General features: G+C 36.4%; 2 protein-coding genes across 5 annotated transcripts in view; one reads left to right on the plus strand and one right to left on the minus strand.

The window, feature by feature from the left end:
- The window catches only part of NXPE2 (neurexophilin and PC-esterase domain family member 2), a 200,021-nt gene that overhangs the window by 71,577 nt on the left and 108,465 nt on the right, over positions 1 to 19,979 (plus strand). Inside the window, exons 4-6 of the mRNA XM_012470471.2 lie at positions 1,015 to 1,097; positions 7,173 to 7,291; positions 18,829 to 18,937. Of these exons, the coding sequence (XP_012325894.2) occupies positions 18,911 to 18,937 (27 nt within the window). The 5' untranslated portion in view covers positions 1,015 to 1,097; positions 7,173 to 7,291; positions 18,829 to 18,910. The remainder of the gene's footprint in view (positions 1 to 1,014; positions 1,098 to 7,172; positions 7,292 to 18,828; positions 18,938 to 19,979) is intronic.
- LOC105729592 (NXPE family member 4) overlaps positions 1 to 19,979 on the minus strand; it is a 75,689-nt gene that overhangs the window by 8,269 nt on the left and 47,441 nt on the right. For 3 of the 4 annotated variants that reach the window (XM_064375440.1, XM_064375443.1, XM_064375441.1), the window contains one exon: positions 757 to 1,490. In XM_064375440.1, coding sequence (XP_064231510.1) covers positions 757 to 1,490 — 734 coding nt within the window. Of the gene's footprint in view, positions 1 to 756; positions 1,491 to 16,846; positions 17,632 to 19,979 lie in introns of those variants that run through there. The other variant, XM_012470476.3, reaches the window with a different exon arrangement.

A 19,979-nucleotide genomic window follows, 5' to 3' on the forward strand; every position in this document is an offset into this window, starting at 1 on the left:
CAAAGTGGTTTTCAGCTTAGTGGAGAACAGGAAAACCAGGAAGTGAGCATCTGTTTGTGAGTCGGGAGAGAAAAGCCTGGCATTGCCGCAGCTGTGATTGATAGAGGAAACATGCTTCCACCCGGTTTGTGGAGGGCTGTTGAACCAGGGGTTCACAGGGATCACTAGGTCACAACATGGGGAGTAAGAAGGACCCCTCTACCCTGAGAGGTATATACTGAGGAATATCTGATCATGGGATCAACTGGAGATAACCAGTAGGAATTGGCTTTTGAGGAAGATTACTCAGTGTAGAAAATGGATTAGAGAGGTTATGACTGCTGGGAGAGAGACCAGTTGGGAAGCTGGTATAAGTAATCTAGATGAGATGATGTTGGCCTGAACTTGAATAGCAGCACTATACATGGGGGAAAATGGATCAATGCAAAGATATTTAAGAGGCAAAATTAACAAAATTAATTATGGGAGGTGAAGGAGCGTGGATGTTATCATACACTTATCAAGGAATCTTTTTTCAATGGAACATCTGTGAATACATAGAAGAATAGTTATAGCAAAACACATGACTGATGGGACAATATAGTGAAAATGCAAACTGGCGTAGAGTGGTGAGTAGAGGCCCTGTGAAGATACCACATGTCTGACCTTGAGTAGAGGCCTCTGAGAGTCATGCTCAGTGTTGCAATGGGCAATGTAGCTCTGACTGGGGCACTTCTCAGTGAGACACTTCTCAGGATACTTGAAAAGTATACTCACCTGTGGAAAAGGCCATTTTCCCTCTCAGTAAGATAAGACACTTTTCTATTCTGGGTGGTCATGTGGGTCAGAGCCTCACAGGGCATGTGTTGAGGCTTCACACAGTAGAAGGCTTCTTGGTCTCTGTTATCCAGATACTCACAGAGTTCAGCACTTGAGTTTAGGGTCAGGCCACATTCACTGAAGACATGAGAGGTGCCATTAACAAATTTACCTTTGAAAATAATTTTATCATAGCCTTGGTTCCTTGCCCTCCAGAGAGCTGACACGCCTTCACTGGGGTGGATGAGCAGCAGAGACAGGAAGACCTGGCCCTCCCAGAACAGAGTGAAGCTGATCAGGTAGGTGCCATTGTTGAAGTCAGTCACCTTTCCCGAAGCACCTGCCATCAGGGCTGGGGAGGACATCCTGGCCCTCAGGAAATCCCCGCCATATTGCTTCCTGTGTCCCAAGTGGTCCCTCATCTCCAGCAGGATGTCCAGCTGGTCCCCCCTGCAGTACGTGTCTCGAGGGTTGAGGATGGTGGCTGTGCTGTGTGCGGCACTGGTGGTGGTGTTCACGTGGTCAAAAGGTCTGGGTGGGATCTGCTGGTCTAGTTTCTCCATGATTTCCTTTATTCTCAGTTCAGTCTCTGTTAGTGACTTTAACGGTATCGGTGGTGTTTTAGGGAATAAGGAGTTTGTGGAGTTGTTCCAGTAATGGATGGAGATGGATAAGTTTAGAGCAGACCAAAGCTGAAATGACAAGGATTGTGATCTACTATGAAATTAACCTGTCTAGTCATTTTCACTTATTATGAGTTTGGATATTTGTTTACAGTGAATATTTGTATAATTGAATTCAGTTTGTTACCAGACTGAATATTTTGTAACAAAGTGGCAGAGTAAATCAAAAGAGAAGAGAAACAAGGAAAGGAGATGTCATTATTATTATGATATAATATTATATATTATTATCAATATTATTTAAACTGTGACAATTTTGAATAAAATATGAACATTTACATCTTTACCTCAATATTTTAGAGAATGCCTGAACAGTTGTAGATAAATATATTCAATGCAAACTATATAGCTCAGAGAATACTTATGAGCAATAAATTGGTGATGATAAGTTTACTCTTTCTTTTCATATAAGCCTTACATCCAGTAACATCCATATCTTTTACCCATCCCTAATAGTCTTTTCCTCTCCAACTGTATCATAGTTCAAGTCACAATCATTTATCTCCTGGATTATAGTGGTCACCTCAAGGATGATGACTGTCTTCAGACTTCAAGGAAGTCAGTCCTGCTTTCTCTCCATTTAATTTCCTCTTCTGTAGCTAAACAAGCAGCACCTCCTGTTTAAACCCCTTCAATGGCTTCTTGTAACTCTTGGGTAAAAGTCCATTTGTAATATAGCTTTGTCTGTAGTCTATTTTTAACTCTAGTTCTTGCTACTCCCTCCCTTGCTTTTGATGTCTTGATAAGACTTCTTTTTTTTTTTAGGAGCTGAACTTCCTGTCTTTCAGCTTCTGCTCTTTACTAATACTTTCTCCTCTTCCTGTATTTCTGGGTATCCCCAAATTCCCTCAAACCATCTAAACATCTCTTAACTTCTACCTTAGAAATCACTACAGCCTCAGAGGTCACTTATACTTTTGGCACTATACAGTGTTTTCTAGGCACTCAAATTCAGTGATTTTCAAATCTTGCTGGTAGTCAGAAACACCTGCCAAGCTTTTTAAAAAATATGGACTCACAGGCTGCAGTCTAGATCAAATGAGTCATAATTATTAAATGATGTCATCCAGGAGTATATGCTCTCCAAAAGCCTCAAAAGCGATCTTAGTATCAAATAGATTTGAGAAGAATGCTTATAGACCAGTAGTTGTCAACCCCTCTCACACTTTAGAACACATATAAAGCTTTTAAAAAAAATTCAGGCCTGGCTGCACTGCACCCCAGCATCAGGCAATAAATAAAACCCTTGTAATCGGTAACAAAGTAAAACCCTTGTGATTGGTAACAAAGTGGCAGAGTAAGCCAAAAGAGAGGAGAAACAAGACAATGAGATATCATTTAAAAAAGATGAACAGAATCCAAATAAGTTTTGGATTGAAGTTTTGAAAAAACTTTGGCAAAGCCAAAAGACAAATCATTGTCAATGCCAACCAAGACATAGAGATGCAAATACACAAAATCCTTCAAAATAACCTTTTTATATATCTCTGGAAAATATTAAAAACTCACATTACAATAGGGAATAAAATATAGAAAATAATCGTGGAATATATAATTAACAGTAAAAATAAGAATATAATCATCATGATGCTAAACCTTTTTCCATTTTCCCCACCTCTACAAGTCACAGGCTGAGATGCTTTTACTGGAAAGTACAGGTATCCCTAACTTATATAACCAGGAAAAACTATCCAATCAATTTTACGAGGTAGGAATATATTTTATACTGAAACTATATAAGTATAATACAAGAAAAGTACAGGCCCATTTTACTCATGGACATGACTTTTAAATTCTCTCTCTCGGACAAACAGATGGAAAAACATTCCATGCCCATGGCTAGGAAGAATCACTATCGTGAAAATGGCCATACTACCCAAGGTAATTTATAGATTCAGTGCTATATCCATCAAGCTACCAATGACCTTCTTCACAGAACTGGAAAAAACCACCTTAAACTTCATATGGAACCAAAAGAGAGCCCATATAGCCAAGACAATCCTAAGCAAAAAGAACAAAGCTGGAAGCATCATGCTACCTGACTTCAAACAATACTACAAGTCTACAGTAATCAAAACAGCATGGTACTGGTACCAAAACAGAGACATAGACCAATGGAACAGAACAGAGGCCTCAGAGGCAACACCACACATCTACAACCATCTGATCTTTGACACACCTGACAAAAAAAAGCAATGGGGAAAGGACTCCATGTTTAATGAATGGTGTTGGGAAAACTGGCTAGCAATGTGCAGAAAGCAGAAACTGGACCCCTTCCTGTCACCTTACACTAAAATTAACTCCAGTTGGATTAAAGATTTAAACATAAAACCTAACACCATAAAAACACTAGAAGAAAACATACGCAAAACTATCCAGGACATAGGCATAGGCAAGGACTTCATGACTAAACCACCAAAAGCAATGGCAACAAAAGTCAAAATAGACAAATGGGATCTAATTAAAATTCAGAGCTTCTGTACAGCAAAAGAAACCATCATTAGAGTGAACCAGCAACCAACAGAATGGGAAAAAATTCTTTGCAGTCTACCCATCTGACAAAGGGCTAATATCCAGAATCTAAAGAAGTAAAACAGATATACAAGAAAAAAACAACCCCATTCAAAAGTGGGTGAAAGATATGAACAGATACTTTTCAAAAGAAGACATATATGAGGCCAACAAACATATGAAAAAATGCTCATTGTCACTGGTCATTAGAGAAATGCAAATCAAAACCACATTGAGATATCATCTCATGCCAGTTAGAATGGTTATCATTAAAAAATCTGGAGACAGCAGATGCTGGAGAGGATGTGGAGAAATAGGAACACTTTTACACAGTTGGTGGGAGTGTAAATTAGTGCAACCATTGTGGAAGACAGTGTGGTGATTTCTCAAGGATCTAGAAATAGAAATTCCATTTGACCCAGCAATCCCATTACTGGGTATATGCCCAAAGAACTATAAATCTTTCCACTATGAAGACACATGCACATGTATGTTCATAGCAGCCCTGTTTACAATAGCAAAGACCTGGAACCAACACAAATGCTCATCAGTGATAGACTGGACAAAGAAAATGTGGCACCTATACACCATGGAATGCTATGCAGCCATAAAAAACGACGAGTTCATGTCCTTTGTAGGGACTTGGATGAATTTGGAAACCATCATTCTCAGCAAACTGACACAAGAATAGAAAACCAAACTGCATGTTCTTACTCATAGGCAGGTGTTGAACAATGAGAACACATGGACTCAGGGAGAGGAGCATCACACACTAGGGGCAGTTGTGGGGGACTACGGGAAGGACAGCGGGGAGTGGGAAGGGTGGGGAGGGATAACATGGGGAGAAATGCCAGATATAGTATGCACCTGTGCAGCAACCCTGCATGACCTGCACATGTACCCCAGATCCTAAAGTAAAATTAAAAAAAAAGAAAAGAAAAGAAAGTGTTTGGTGCCAAACCTGGGACATTTATTGATGATTAACTAATAAACTGTTTATTCTGAAAAAAAAAAAAACTCTCTCTCTCTGTCTGTGTGCATATATGTATATACATATAAAGGTATGTAGGTAGATTAGATAAAGATATACAGGTGTGTGTATTTGTCATGGTTGATGATGGGTGAATTCAGGGTTGTAAAAAATGGCTCTAAAGTGAAAAATCTTGTAGTATAATTTATATATTAATGGATTAAGGACAAATCTCATTATTTTTCACTCTCCTCAAACTTATCTAATTGGGATGGCAGTTGCAATAAAAGCATTTGATGATTTCAACATTTATTTAGCATTAAAATTCAGTAATAGGAAACCTATTTTAAAAGTCAAGGAGACAAGGATGTCAGCCACCATTAACTGAATTAATGTTCAACATAATGTTAGAAGTCCTGAACAATAAAATAAATGAAAATAAATCCAAGGTGGGAGAAGAATAGGGGAGAAACAGACTTTTTCTGCTTCTTTTCTTTATTCTTTGTAGGTGTTGTGATTGTCTACAAAGAAACCAGAGTTAGCAAATTATTAGCATTAAGATAGTCAGCAAGGAGCTGAATACAAAACAAACTCACAAAATCAAAAGCATTTAAATTATAGAAAATACAATAGAAGAAGCTCTGTCCTTGATGGCGGCATTTTGAAAAGTCTTTTAAGGATATTTTTAAAAGGCCTGAATGAATGAAAAGATGTAGCACTTTGAAATGTAGTAAGGCTTAATATGATAAAGTTGTTAATTCTCTCTCAAAATAATTTAACATTTTTCTGTATTTCTAATTAAATTCTCTAGGTGGGAGAGGAAACCTGATTAATTCTAAAATTTTAGGGAATATAATCATCTATAAATTGAAACTATTAAAAAAAACTAGCCCTAGTATAAATTATTGAAATAAAATAGAATTATAAAGTGCAATGTCAATCAAATAAACCAATAAAAAGGAGTAGATACCTTAGAAGCAGACTTAAAGTTTATTATAGGTTAGTGGTAACATCAGAAATCAGAAAATTATATTTAGTAAATTGTATCAAGAAAATGGTTTCACTTTATTGACAAAACCCCCAAGATTCCTGTCACACACTTTGTACTACAGGTCCAAATGAATTAAAGACCTAAATAGGAATATTGTAACTAAAAGTTTAATATAAAGAGATGTATAATTTCCTTATGACCTTATATTACCAAATATTTCTTAAATATGACCCCCAAAGCACAAACTACAAAAAAAGTGTTTATGTATTCGATGACTTCAAAATTAGAAGATTCATTTAATAAAGGACATCATAGACAAAAGTTAACAGCAGAATGGGACAAAATATTTGCAACATTTAAAACTAATAAGTTATCTGGAGAATAAAAGTTGCTACTAAAAATAAAAAAGAAAGTGTTAGTAAAACCAGTAGAAAATTTGACAAAGGATATAAATTGAAAGGATGTATAAAAATGTTATTGACTATTTAGGTATATTGGGAAGGTGATGAATCTAATTTATTTATTTTTTATTGATACAGAGTCTCGCTCTTTCACTCAGGCTGGAGTGCAGTGGCATGATTTTGGCTCACTGCAACCTCCACCTCCTGGGTTAAAGCCATTCTCCTGCCTCAGCCTCCAGAATAACTGGGATTACAGATGCCCACCACCATGCCTGGCTAATTTTTTGGATTTTTAGTAGAGACAGAGTTTCGCCATGTTGGCCAGGCTGATCTCAAACTCCTGACTTCAAGTGATCTGCCCGCCTTGTCCTCCCAAAGTGCTGGGATTACAGGTGGGAGCCACCACACCTGGCTAATAAATCCAATTTATTTAGGAGACCGATAAGTTAAACTTTGCATATTCATATAATGAAATGCATGCAGCTCTCAGACATCATGAACTACATTTACATATAGCAACATGATTAGATTTCAAAAAGCAATTTTGAATGAAAAAAATTAAGAAAATATGTAAATTAAAATAAATACAAAGACCAAGTTAAAGACTAAGTTATAGCTATATATCTTTCTAGTCCACATATATACATAAATACATGTATTGAATAAGAATTGAAATACGCTGAGAAATCACTAGTATGGAATGGGTGCCAATGGGAAAAGAGGAAGGAGAGTATGAGAGAGAAATAATTTTTTAAAAGTATAACAAAAGAGTTCTGTTTCATATGTGACCAAGTAACTTCTTACTCTCTTTGAGATAGCAATATTCAACTCTGAACAAAATGCCAAAAACAAGTACCTGAAGGCGAAAGAGAGTGAACAAAAGCAGTCAAGTTTTGGAGGAAAGATGAAACTTGGAAGAAGGTGTCATTAAGAGGAGGTAAGTTTTCTGTTTTTGATGTGTTAGTCTGAGAGCAGGTCACTAACAGAATAGCTAAAACACAATATAGAAAGCCATCTTTTTTTTTCTTTTTAGCTTGAATAACCTGAGGGCAGAGTCTGCAGCAATACAGTCACTGGAAGGAGGGGAAATCCCAGAACAGAGAGAGACAGAGAAGGTCATGCCCCAATTCTGAATATAAATTTTGTTTAGATATCTAGCTGACCCCTGAAGCACACCTATGGGGTAGACACAAAGCAGTCTGCAGCTAAAGTCAGAACTCAGCTGAGACGTGAGTTACTTATAACCACAGGTTGAGTCAGTTTGCAGTTTGAGTTGAACCAAGTTAATCGATTGCCTGCCACAACAAAAACATCGACACTATTCTCAGTAGTTAAACAGGATTTGTTTACAACATAATAGACAGAATGTCCAGGATACAATTCAAAATTACTCAGCATAGGAGGAACCAGAAAAATACAGTCTTTTGCAAAAGATAAGACAATTAATGGAAGCCAACCCTGAGATAACATAGATGTTGGCATGATCAGACAAGGATTTTGAAACAGTTATTATAACTATGCTCAATGAGGTAAAGGAAAATATCTTGTAATGAATGGAAAGATAAGAAGGCTCAGCAAGGGTGGAGAAATATTTAGAAATGTTGATGAAAAGAGTCAAACTCTGTCAAATATTTGAAGAGATTTATTCTGAGCCTAATATGAGTGACCATGGCACATGACACAGCCCTTGGAGGTCCTGAGAACATGTGCCCAAGATGGTTGGGGTTCAGCTTGGTTTTATACATTTTAGGGAGGCATGAGATTTGAAAAATACACTGGTTTGTTCCAGAAAGGCAGGACAATTTGAGGGGGATGGGAGATGGTGCTTCCAGATGATAGGTAAATTTAATCATTTTCTGGTTAACAATTGGTTGAGTTTGTCTAAAGACCTGGGATTAATATAATAATTTGGGCAAGATAAAAAACCAGAGCTTAGTCCTGAGAAAGAACCAAACAAAGTTTACAACGCAACAAAACAATATCTGAGATAAAAAACATACCTCTTAATTCACTATACTAAACAGCCTCCCTGCTTCTCAATGTTTATCTGTTAGATCAAATTTATGTTTATTAATTCATTTTAGACCTTATATACATTTATTAATTTAAGGTGTTTTTGGTTTATAAGTTTCTGAAAGAGACATAATAAAAATTCCCAGAATGTCATATGGTTGAAAACATACAGCATGCAGCCTTTTCACATAGGTGTTTTTCAAATAGTAATATGCAATAAGTTTCCTCCATGTCTCTTCTGATCCCTGAAGCATGCCTACGGGGTAGACACAAAGCAGTCTGCAGTTGAAGATTTGTATAAGTCTATAATATTTGTATAAGTTTATTTATTGGCTCACTATTAGGCAATGAGTGAGAATCCTACTGCTCCACATACTCACCAGCAACTGGTGTCAGTTTTTTCTGTTTTGAATTTTAGTCATTCTAATTGATACATAATAGAATGGCTAAAATTTGTCTCCCTGACAAATAATGTTGAGTGCCTTTTTAATATATTTAGTTGTAATTTGTATATCTTCTTTGGTGAGGTGTTCATTCAGATCTTTTGCACATTTCAAAACTGTGCAAAAAAATTCCCACTATGGCTGTGGCTTATCAATTTTAGCTTGTAATTCTGACTGTTGCCACTTTTGTATGTTGAGATTTTTTGCTAGGGTCGTTCACATTTATGATTATTTTATCTTCTTTGTAAATTATTTCTTATGTAGCATCTCACTTTATTCTTATTTATGTCTTTTCTTAAATTCGATTTTCTTTTTAACATCAATATTTTGTCAAAATTTAGTACAGTAAAATGTTTAAGGAAATCAAGGAAGGAAGATATGAGTCAGAAATTTTATAAGAAGACAAATTGACCTTTAATTATAAAAGTCACAGACAAGTTCTAATGAAAACATTAGAATTCGGGAACTATTTTGTCCAGATCCTTCCCAAGGAATCTACTAAACAGCATGAACATTAAACAACCAACATAATTGAAAAATTTGATATAAGGATTTATGGTAAAAAAGAATCACATATTTATTTACAGAAATAAGTCTAGTATTCAATGATTGTGTGCTCTGACAATATAGATTTAGTACAACTATAAAAAATGGAGAGTGGGGAGAGCTATGGAAAGTAAAATTAGCTTCTTGTTTGCCTTATAGTTATTAACTGAAGTAAAAGGACATTACTTCAAATCAGATGTTGAGGAAAAGGGAGAGTTGGGGCAAAAAGAGGCTTATAGTTACTTTCAATATTGCTCATTAGAGGGAAGCAATAGTCATTTACCAAGAAAAAAGTAAATAAGTGTTATACAAATGGATTAAAACAACATAATCATTAGAACAAAAATATAAACTTCACTAAATAACAGTAAAAAAATCAAGTAAATAAATTAGATCCTATAAAGACATGAATATATATGATTATAACATAAAACAATTGTCATACTGACACCAAACATATTTACCACATCAATAACTATACATTAGCTTATCTCACCAATTAGAGTATGTTTTCAGGTCGGGCACAGTGGCTTATGCCTATAATCCGAGCACTTTGGGAGGTTGAGGCAGGCGGACCACTTGAGAAAAAGAGTTTGAGACCAGGCTGGGCAACATGGCAAGATTCTGTCTCTACAAAATATGTATATATATATGATCACTTTGGGAGGCTTAGGCGGGTGGATCACTTGAGTTCAGAAGTTTAAGAGCAGCCTGGCCAATATGGTGAAACTTTATCTCTACTAAAAATACAGAAATTAGTTGGGCATGGTGGTGGGCACCTGTAATCCCAGCTACTCAAGAGGCTGAGGCAGGAGTACCACTTGAACCTGGAAGGTGGAGGTCACAGTGAGCCAAGACTGTGCCATTGCACTCCATGTATGCCAGCCTGGGTGACAGAGCAAGATTCTGTCTTAAAAATAAAATTATATATATATCTATCTATATATATATATATATCTCCAGATGTGGTGGTGCGTTCCTGTTGTCCCAGCCACTCAGGAGGCTGAGGCAGGAGGATGACTTGAGCCCAGGGAGCCATGTTTGTGCCACTGCACTCCAGGCTGGGGTACAGAGTGAGACCGTGTTACAAAAGAAAAACACTTTTTTTTTTCAAATTGGTTAACAAAGTCAAATTCAACACCATGGCTTACATAGGAGATATACTAACAACACAGATTTAGAATTTTTTTTTTTAATAAAAAAGCATGGTACTTAATAATGAGAGATTAAACACTTCCCCAAGATTGGGACCAGTCAAGAATGTCCTCTTTCACCATTCCTATTCTACAATGTAGTGGAAGTCCTAGCTAGTACAATAAAACAAGAAGGAAAAATAAGAGGTATACATATTGGAAAGGAAAAAGTAAAGCTGTTTTTATTAACAAATGACATGACTGTCTATTCAGAATCTACTCAAAGAATCTATGGAAAATTCCCGGAACTGCTAAGTGAATATAGCAAGATTTCAGAAAACAAGGTCAATATATAAAATTTAATTGTTTTCATATATACTAGCAATGAACAATTGGAATTTGAAATTACAAAAAAGAAAACCATTTACAATAGCACCAAAAAAGTGAAGTACTTAAGTATAAATCTAACAAAATATATACAGGATCTGTATGTAGAAAACTATGGAACATTAATGGAAGAAATTTTTAAAAATCTAAATAAATGGAGAGATATTCTATGTTCATGGATTGGAAAGACTAAATATTTTTAAGATGTCAGTTCTCCCCAGCTTGATTTATTGATTCAATACCATTTCAATAAAAATTTCAGGAAGTTTATTGTAGTAATCAACAAACTGACTCTGAAATTTTATATGGAAATGTAAAGGAACCAAAATAACCAGCCCAATTCCAAGAAAGAAGAATAAAATTGGAGGACTCTCATTGTCCCATTTCAAGGGTTACTACAAAGCTGCCATTATCAAGACAATGTAGTATTGGTGAAAGAATGAGCACATTCATCAAGGGAACATAATAGAAAGCCAATAAATATACAAATATTATCAACTGATTTTTGACTAAGGCACAGAGGCAATTTGTTGGAAAAATGAGTCTTTTCAACAAATAGTGCTGGAACAATTAGACATTCATAGATAAAAAATGAGCCTAGACACAGACCTCACAAGACAGAAAAGTTAACTCTAAATTGATTGTAGACCTAAATATAAAATCTAAAATTTCTAGAAGAAAACACACAGGAAAATCTGTGTGAACTTGAGCTGTTGATGAGGTTTTAGAAATAATAAAGAAAGCACAATCCATGAAAGAAAAACTGGTAAGTTAGATTTTACTAAAAATTGAAGCTTCTGCCCTGTGAAAGACACTGTTAAGAGGATGCATAGATAAACCATAGAGTGTGCAAATATATTTTCAAAACCCTTACCTGGTAAAGGACTTCATCCAAAATATACAAAGAACTCTTAAAACTCAACAATAAGAAAAAACAATTTTAAAATGTGCAAAAGATCTGAATGGACACCTCACCAAGGAAGATATACAAATTGCAACTAAATATATAAAAAAGACACTCAACATTATTTTTCAGGGAGACAAAGCAGCAATGAAATACTATTACATATCAATTAGAATGGCTAAAATTAAAAAACAAACAAACCAACCTGACAATACCAGTTGCTGCTGAGAATGTGGAGCAGTAGGATTCTTATTCATTGCTGGTGGGAATCCAGAATGGCACAGCTACTTTGAAAGATGCTTTGACAATATCTTATAAAGCTGAACGTAGTCTTACCATTCAGTATAGCAGTTGTTCTCCTGTGTACTTATCCAGTTGATTTGAATGCTTATGTCGACACAGATACCTGCACATGAATGTTTATAGCAGCTTTGATCATAGTTGCCTCAAACTGGAAGCAACCAAGAGGTCTTCAATAGGTGAATATAGATAAACAAATTGTAGTACATTGATAGAGTGGGATAATATTTAGCAGTGAGAAAAATGAGCTATCAATCTATGCAACAACATAGATGAATCTTAAATGAATAATGCTAAGAGAAAGAAGCCCATCTGAAAAGGCTATGCAGTGTATGATTGCATTACTATGATATTCTGGAAAAAGGTGGTTCTATAGAGATCAAAAATCAATCAGTAGTTGCCAGAGATTTGGGGAGGGGAGAGAGTTGAATAAGTGAAGCAGAGGGGGACTTTTTAAGTCAGTGAAATTACTGTGTATGATACTGTTGTGCATACATGAAACTGTGCAAAAGCTCATAGAATCTTATAACACAAAGAGTGAATGTTAATGTAGGCAAAATAAAAAATCAGGAGATTGAGGGACTAAAGGGTAGAGCACAGGGTTTTAACTTTATTACAAATTTAACTGTATTACAGATGTATGACATAAACTTGCTGCGGAAAGGTGCTGACCTAAGCTGCTTTGGAAATTCATAGAGTCTATAAGACGAAAGACAAAAGGAACTACATATAAACACTGTGCTTTCAGTTAACAATTCTGAAACCTTTGTATATGTATGCTGGGGGGTGAACAAATAAGTAAATAAATAGATGACAGATAGTGGGAGCCAGATTTCTCATTATTGATGTGATAGGTGAAGGCTAGTGTAAACCATGTAGTGATAGATGAGAGAAATATCAGTATGAGCCCATGTTTAGCTTAATATAAATTGCAATGGAGATTTTACATATAATTATAGATATGCACATATTACTAGTGAATCTAATAAATTCAAAAGGAAGAAAACACAAATATGCAAAATTAGACACCTTTGGGAGGAAGGGATGCTTCCCTTTTTTCCCTGAAAAAAGGGAAAAGTTTAAAAGTCACAAGATGATTTTCACAATTTTAAGCAAATACATATGAGAATCTAGATAAAATTAACTCAGAAAATACAACCCATCAAAATTGACCTGAGTGACATTAAAAAAATAGAGAATAGTGAAAAAAGTAGTAGAGTGCTGCTACTGAAGGCAGCAAGCCAGATTGGTGGAATTCTACCAAACTTTAAAGATCAGGCAATCCTAATATTACTTAAGTAAGTTCAGAACACTACAAACAAATAAAAACAAAAAGAAAGCTTGCAAATTGATTCTCATGAAATAAGTATAATGCATTTTCCAAAACCTGATATTGTATTCAGTATTTAATATAATTCATCACATTAATACAGCTAATGAGAAGAATTACATGATTATCTCCATAAATACACAAAAGGACTTTGACAAAATTAGTACTGATTTATGTTAAAAACACAACAAAAATAAGTTTATGGATTTCCTTTACACATAAAATATATACTTTAGCTCAAAAGCTTGCATTTTACTTAAGAGAAACACTAAAGGTTTTGTTACCAAAATCAGGAACAAGAAAAGGATGCCTACTATCTCATTACATTGAACATTGGGATGGAGGTGTTAGCTAATGCAGTTAGACAAGAGAAAGCAATTTGAGACACTGAAATTGAAAAGAAAATAAAAATAATCTTTATTTTCATGTGCAATTGTTATTTATCTGACAAACCCCGAAGTATCAATGGAAAAATGACTACAAATAATAAAATAATTTAGTAAAATAGTAAAAAATAGGAAATAAAATTACTATATAAAAAATCAATAGCTTTGTGTATACAAACAAAAACTAAAGCGAAAGTAAAATGGAAGGGACAATCCAATATATGGCAGCAAAATGATAATAAAATTCTTAGGTATTCAGTTAGCACTAGTGTCCAAGATTTATATGAGGAAAACTCACAAAACACTACTGAAGAAGACAAAATTGAACAAATGCAAAGGCAGCCATGTCCTTAGATAGAAAACTTAACATCATAAAGATGTTTAGTCTGCCAAAGTTAACTTATACATTTAATAAAATCACAATAACAATATCCTAAATATCTTCTGGGCCAGACAGGCCAGTTAGAAAGTTCACTTGAAAGGATAAATGAGAGAGAATAGTTACAAAACAGAGGGGGAATAGAAAAGCCAAAGTCTTGGGTGTGGGTAGGATTAGCTCTACTAGATATTAAAACTTACTTGTAAAATCTTTATAATTAAAGTAGAATGGTATTGATGCATGAATAAAAGGACAATGTAACAGAATTGAAAATCAGAAATAGACCTCATTATACATACAAATTTAGTATGCTGTGGTGGCCTCACTCAAAATCAGTGAGGATATAGGATGGAATTTTTAATAAGAGGATTAGGATAATTGGAGAGCCATCTGGAAAAAGTTAAATGAGACTGATATCTTATACCATTCTACAAGATAAATTCCAAGTGGATCTGATATTTATAGACAATGTAACTATACAAGTGAAAAAAATAAGAGAACATGGATGAATACCTGTATAATCTTTGAGTGGGAAAAATGTTATAACTATGACTTAACATCCAGAAATATGTTATAAGGGAAACACTACTGCTAAAAAAAGAACTTTTTCATGGAAAAAGAAATCATAGACATAATAAAAAGACAAAATGACAAGCTGGATTTACATGGCCAGGCAATATATACACCTAGATTGAGTAGTTAAATAAATTATTTAGTGATGAGGAAGTTGGTAGCTTTAACAAGGGCCATTCTGGGCGCACGTGCAAGGTCAAATCCTGATTGGAATGAACTGAGGATGAATGGGGAATGAGGAAATAGAGGTTGTTGGTGTCCGCAATGCCTCTAACAAGTTAGGGAGAGAGGGAGAAGATAGGGCAGAGTTGGAGTGGGGGAGGAGGGGCAGGACTAATGGAGTGCAACTGACTTGATGCAGATTGCATCAAAGGTGAGTTGTTCCTATCTTTGTGAAGTTCTGAGAAATTATAAAAATCATCCAGGTTACTACTAAAAAAGAGATCAACATCAGCAGCATTTTTGAAGCTTCGTCTTTGAGGACATGACAAATGTCCCAGGAGAGATGACACAAGAGAGGAGTCTTGTGAGAAGTGAATCTCTCTGTACTCATTATTTTACTTCTAACCTGTAATTTGCTTCCAAAATTTGTTCTTCTTTTGTGAGTCACTCTCTTCTTTTCCTCTGCTAACCAACAACTCGTACCCCCAATCCCTTTGTCTACCTCTTGGCTAGGATTGTTGCTTCTTCCAGGACCCTGAAATGGAAGTCAGAGTCACCTCATAGATTCTCTCACTGCCTTCCATATTTTCTTAGTTACAACACATAACAATTACAATAAGAATCAGAAAAATTAATTCATCAGCATGTCTTTTAGGGGAAGACTAGGGATAGTGGATAGGACCACAAGAATATGCTCGTATTACAAAACATAATCTGTAAAATGCCTTTAAAGAAAGCCAGTCCTGTTAACTGGGCAGGGAGGTGGGGTGTGTAGCTTTTGTTTTGATGAATGCCAAGTCTGAAATTGGGAAGTGGAAACTCCTTCAGGAATGAATTACTCTGCGTAATAAAGAAGCAATGATCCAATAAGGCTGGGTATTGCATGAGGAAGGGGAAAAAGGAGATAGAAAGAAGCAGTGAGGGAGAGAGATGAAGAGAGAGAGAAAGAAGCTCCTCCCCACCATGCCCATGTTAGCCCAGTCATGGAGAGCAAAAATAAAATTATATGCTTTAAATAGCTCGTTTTGGGAAACAAAATGTAAAGCCTTGCCTCTTTGTCCCTTACCAAATCCTCAGTGAAGTTTCAATTGTGTGAAAGCTATTGTGTGAGTGGATTCATTTGGTAGAATCCAAAAAGGTTCTATGTTTTGAATCTGGTATGTGCAGAGCAAAATCAGATACTTCACATACACAGTGGAAGTGAGAGAACAAAGGATCAGTTTAGAGCCGGTTAACCTTTGGGAAGTCCAAGATGAAGTTATTTTAAGCAAGATGCAGCACACAGTTGCAACTCATATTGAATCACTACCTTCTGATTGATCTATGACTTCCCAATTACTGAAGCATGGTGTGGGAGAACTTGTAGAGATGTTGAGTGTTGAGACCAAATGGATGAATGCAGGAGAGAAGACAAGGGGAAGCTCTAATTTGTGTCACACACTATATTGCAGTAGATTATTTACGTTTTAATTTCCAAGAGACTGCCAATAACTGAAGAATTGGAATAATGTCTGTCTCACCATTGTATGCCCAGTGCCTAGCATGATGCCCGACAAGCACAGTATTTGTTGAATAAATTATTTCAAAACAGAATCCTGATTTTTAGATCAACTTCAACTTCTATCCACTGAAATGTCATATTTTCTCAGAATGTACAAAAAGCATGTTCAATAGGGTAAAAAAATCTGTCAAGGGGCTACTCTGACCCCTCCTGCCCCTGAGACTGACTCAGGTTTTCTGACTTTCAAGTGAGTTGTGTAAAGTGTGAGTTATAATGTCTCATCTGATTCATTTTTCTTAGAAAGTAGTGTGTATTGATAAGTTTCAGCAGCATTAAAAAAAAAGTATGATTGCCATTGCACTTTTATAAATCTTAAATTCTCAACCTCCTTTTCGTAGATCTTTAAACTTACTCTGTAGAATATTGATTACTTACCCAATAGATGTCAGGTACCATGGAATGCACTGAAGATAAAGAGAAGCAGCAAAATGAATGATATAAACACTGATGTATCATTAGAATACAGTAGTAGAAATACCAAATTCCTGTTGATCTCTGAAGAAACCTTGTTCTTCCAAGCTCCTGAATCTTTGCCTCAACTGTTCTGCCTGAAATTCTTACTACTTCCTCCCTCACTGCACCGACACTGCTCAATCTCCACTATACTTCTGGTTAATCTGAAAATTTCCTATTCATTGTTTGAGTTGGAGCTTGAATACCAACTGCTCTTTCCTCAACTGTTTTCATTGATAATTTCTTCCTTTGTGCTACCATAGTCTTGTATGCGTACCTTGTAATAATATGTTGTACCCTATTGTATCTCCTTATGTGTCTGTACCTTCATTAGATTGATGGACATTCTAGAGGAGACTCCCTCAGAGAGTCCTTCATTTAAGAGGAGAAACACCTCAGGCTGAATCCAGCTACCTTGGATTGCTGATAGGCCACAAGATTTCAGTCCTGACAACCAAGCAGTTCTATGGATCATATCCCTGGTCTGACATTTCCACTGATGCACTACCAACTGTGGTTAGAACTGGCTCCTTTGAGAGTGGCCAGAGAGCTTCTTTGTCAGAAAGAATTTTACCAATGGCAGAGTTTTGGAAATTTATTAATCCCATCCTCTGTACCATACTTATTTTTGTATCTATTTTCTAATTGGAACTCTTAATCAAGATCACATTTGTCTAAGCCATAAGCAACTGCAAAACAGAACTCTTAGAATCCTATGGCCAGATAATCTCATTTATTCTGAAATCAATGTCTCACCTAGATTCTACTCCTTAGCTTGAGCTCTGCATATCCCAGTGTCTTTAAGATGTCTCCACTTGGAAATCCTCACTGGTAGAGGTGAGCTGGATCCAGCCTTTGCTAGCTTATGAAAGCCTATTTGTGCACATTTCTTTCCAATTTCTCATTCAGTGATATCATCTTGGTAGCTTGAAATAGGCCATGATGGGTACATTTTGCATCATGGAAATTATCAAAGTAAACAGATTTTTGGTTTTGTTTTCTGGGAGAGCAGGTTTGTCAGTATACTCCTGCTCATACTAATCTCAAGGTCAACTTGTGCAACTGGAATGTTCTTTCTTCTTCCAAATGTCTTCTGCTGCTTCTTCTCTCCATCTTTGTAAATGGTATCCGCAATCAGAAACGTGGCCACTGTCTTTGACTCACTTGTCTCCTCTCCTTATGCTTCTATATGGTCATCCTCAGACAGGACTGAGTCAATGTACAGTGTTAGTTGTCTCTTTCATCAGTTGTAATAGAAACCTGTAGCTGGACATGTGTTAGCCGAGATACACAACTTTCCTGGTCTCTGTTGTATTTGAGTGTGGCCAGGACACTGAGTTCTCTGATATGTAAGCAGAGGCCATGTGTACCATACCTCCTCCAGGTTCTTGTTCCTCTTCCTACCTGTGTAAACTGGAAGGGACAGCAGCCTAGCTTAGACCACAGAGATGATGACAATATCCCAGGATGGGTGTTCTTAAAAATTCTTTTTGACATGGGCCCTTTGACAGTCCTATGACCACTTTTCCAAATACATAAAATAAAATGTGTAGAATTACAACAAAAGCCAATTATACTGAGGCACAGTAATCAACATTTAAAATAACCTTATTTGTTGTATAGTCATATAGCAATTTTTTATTAACACACTAAATAACAAAATTCAGCAGTCAGGTATTTACAGTAATTTCAAAGCAGTAATAATTATGAATGATATTTCAAAATTCTTTATTAACTGTACTGTGATATGAAAATATCTGTGATTTCAAATTGCAGACTAAGCCATAGGCATTGCTAATACTACTGTGATTTGTTGTCATTATTCATAATGGAAAAGATTGCTAAACTTCATTTAGAAGTTAGTGAAAATAAAGATGTAATTTTTTTCCCATTCGTGTTCACAGGCCTCCTAAATTCTGTCCACAAGCCTATTTGCAGGCCTGACAACTCTAGAAAAAGACCATTGGCAGAGGATGGCAGAGCTTAATGTCTGGCTTCCTGGATGACCTGAAGGTACACATCCCAACTAGATAATTACATGAGACATAAATAAATCCCTATTTTGTTTTCTTGTTTAAGCCATTGCATTTTGGGAGTCTTTTTTTTTTTCATGGCATTCCACCCTGTCTGCATCTACCTATTAAGTATCTCTTCAATTTGTGGTTCCTTTTTTTTTTTTTTTTGAGACTGAATCTTGCTCTGTCGCCCAGACTGGAGTGCAATGGTGCCATCTTAGCTCACTGCAACCTGCACCTCCTGAGTTCAAGTGATTTTCCTGCCTCAGCCTCCTGAGTAGATGGGATTGCAGGCATGTGCCACAATGCCTGACTAATTTTTGTGTTTTTAGTAGAGATGGGAATTCACCATGTTGATCAGGCTGGTCTTGAACTCTTGACCTCGTGATCCACCTGCCTCGGCCTCCCAAAGTGCTGGGATTACAGGCATGAGCCACCATGCCCGGCCTGTGGTTCTTTTTTTGTCATCACTGTTGCTGTCTGGTATAGGTATTGCTGGGGCATTAACTTATAATTGTTTCAGATTTGGTTTTACAGCATTACTGAGGTATAATTTACATGCAGTAATAATACATGCATTTAAAGACACCTGTGTACCCACCACAATCAATAGGTAGAATATTATCACTACCCTGAAATTCCATTTCCTAGTCAATTCTGTCCTCCTGCTGGGCGAGGTGGCACACACCTGTAATCCCAGCACTTTGGGAGGCCGAGGCGGGTGGATCACAAGGTCAAGAGATTGAGACCATCCTGGCCAAATGGTGAAACCCCGACTCTACTAAAAATACAAAAATTAGCCGGGCATGGTGTCACATGCCTGAAGACCCAGCCACTCGGGAGGCTGAGGCAGGAGAATCGCTTGAACCTGGGAGGCGAAGGTTGCAGTGAGCCAAGATCGCACCACTGCACTCCGGCCTGGTGACAGAGCAAGACTCTGTCTCAAAAAAAAAAAAAAAAAGCCAAAAAAAAAATTCTGTCTTCCTCCTGTGCATGCCCCACTGCCCATGCCTAATGTGCTTCTGGCCCTGGACAATTAC

Source organism: Aotus nancymaae, unplaced genomic scaffold (genome assembly GCF_030222135.1).
Source record: "Aotus nancymaae isolate 86718 unplaced genomic scaffold, 86718_ANA_hifiasm-v0.15.2.pri h1tg000012l, whole genome shotgun sequence".
Classification (NCBI taxonomy): Eukaryota; Metazoa; Chordata; class Mammalia; order Primates; family Aotidae; genus Aotus; species Aotus nancymaae.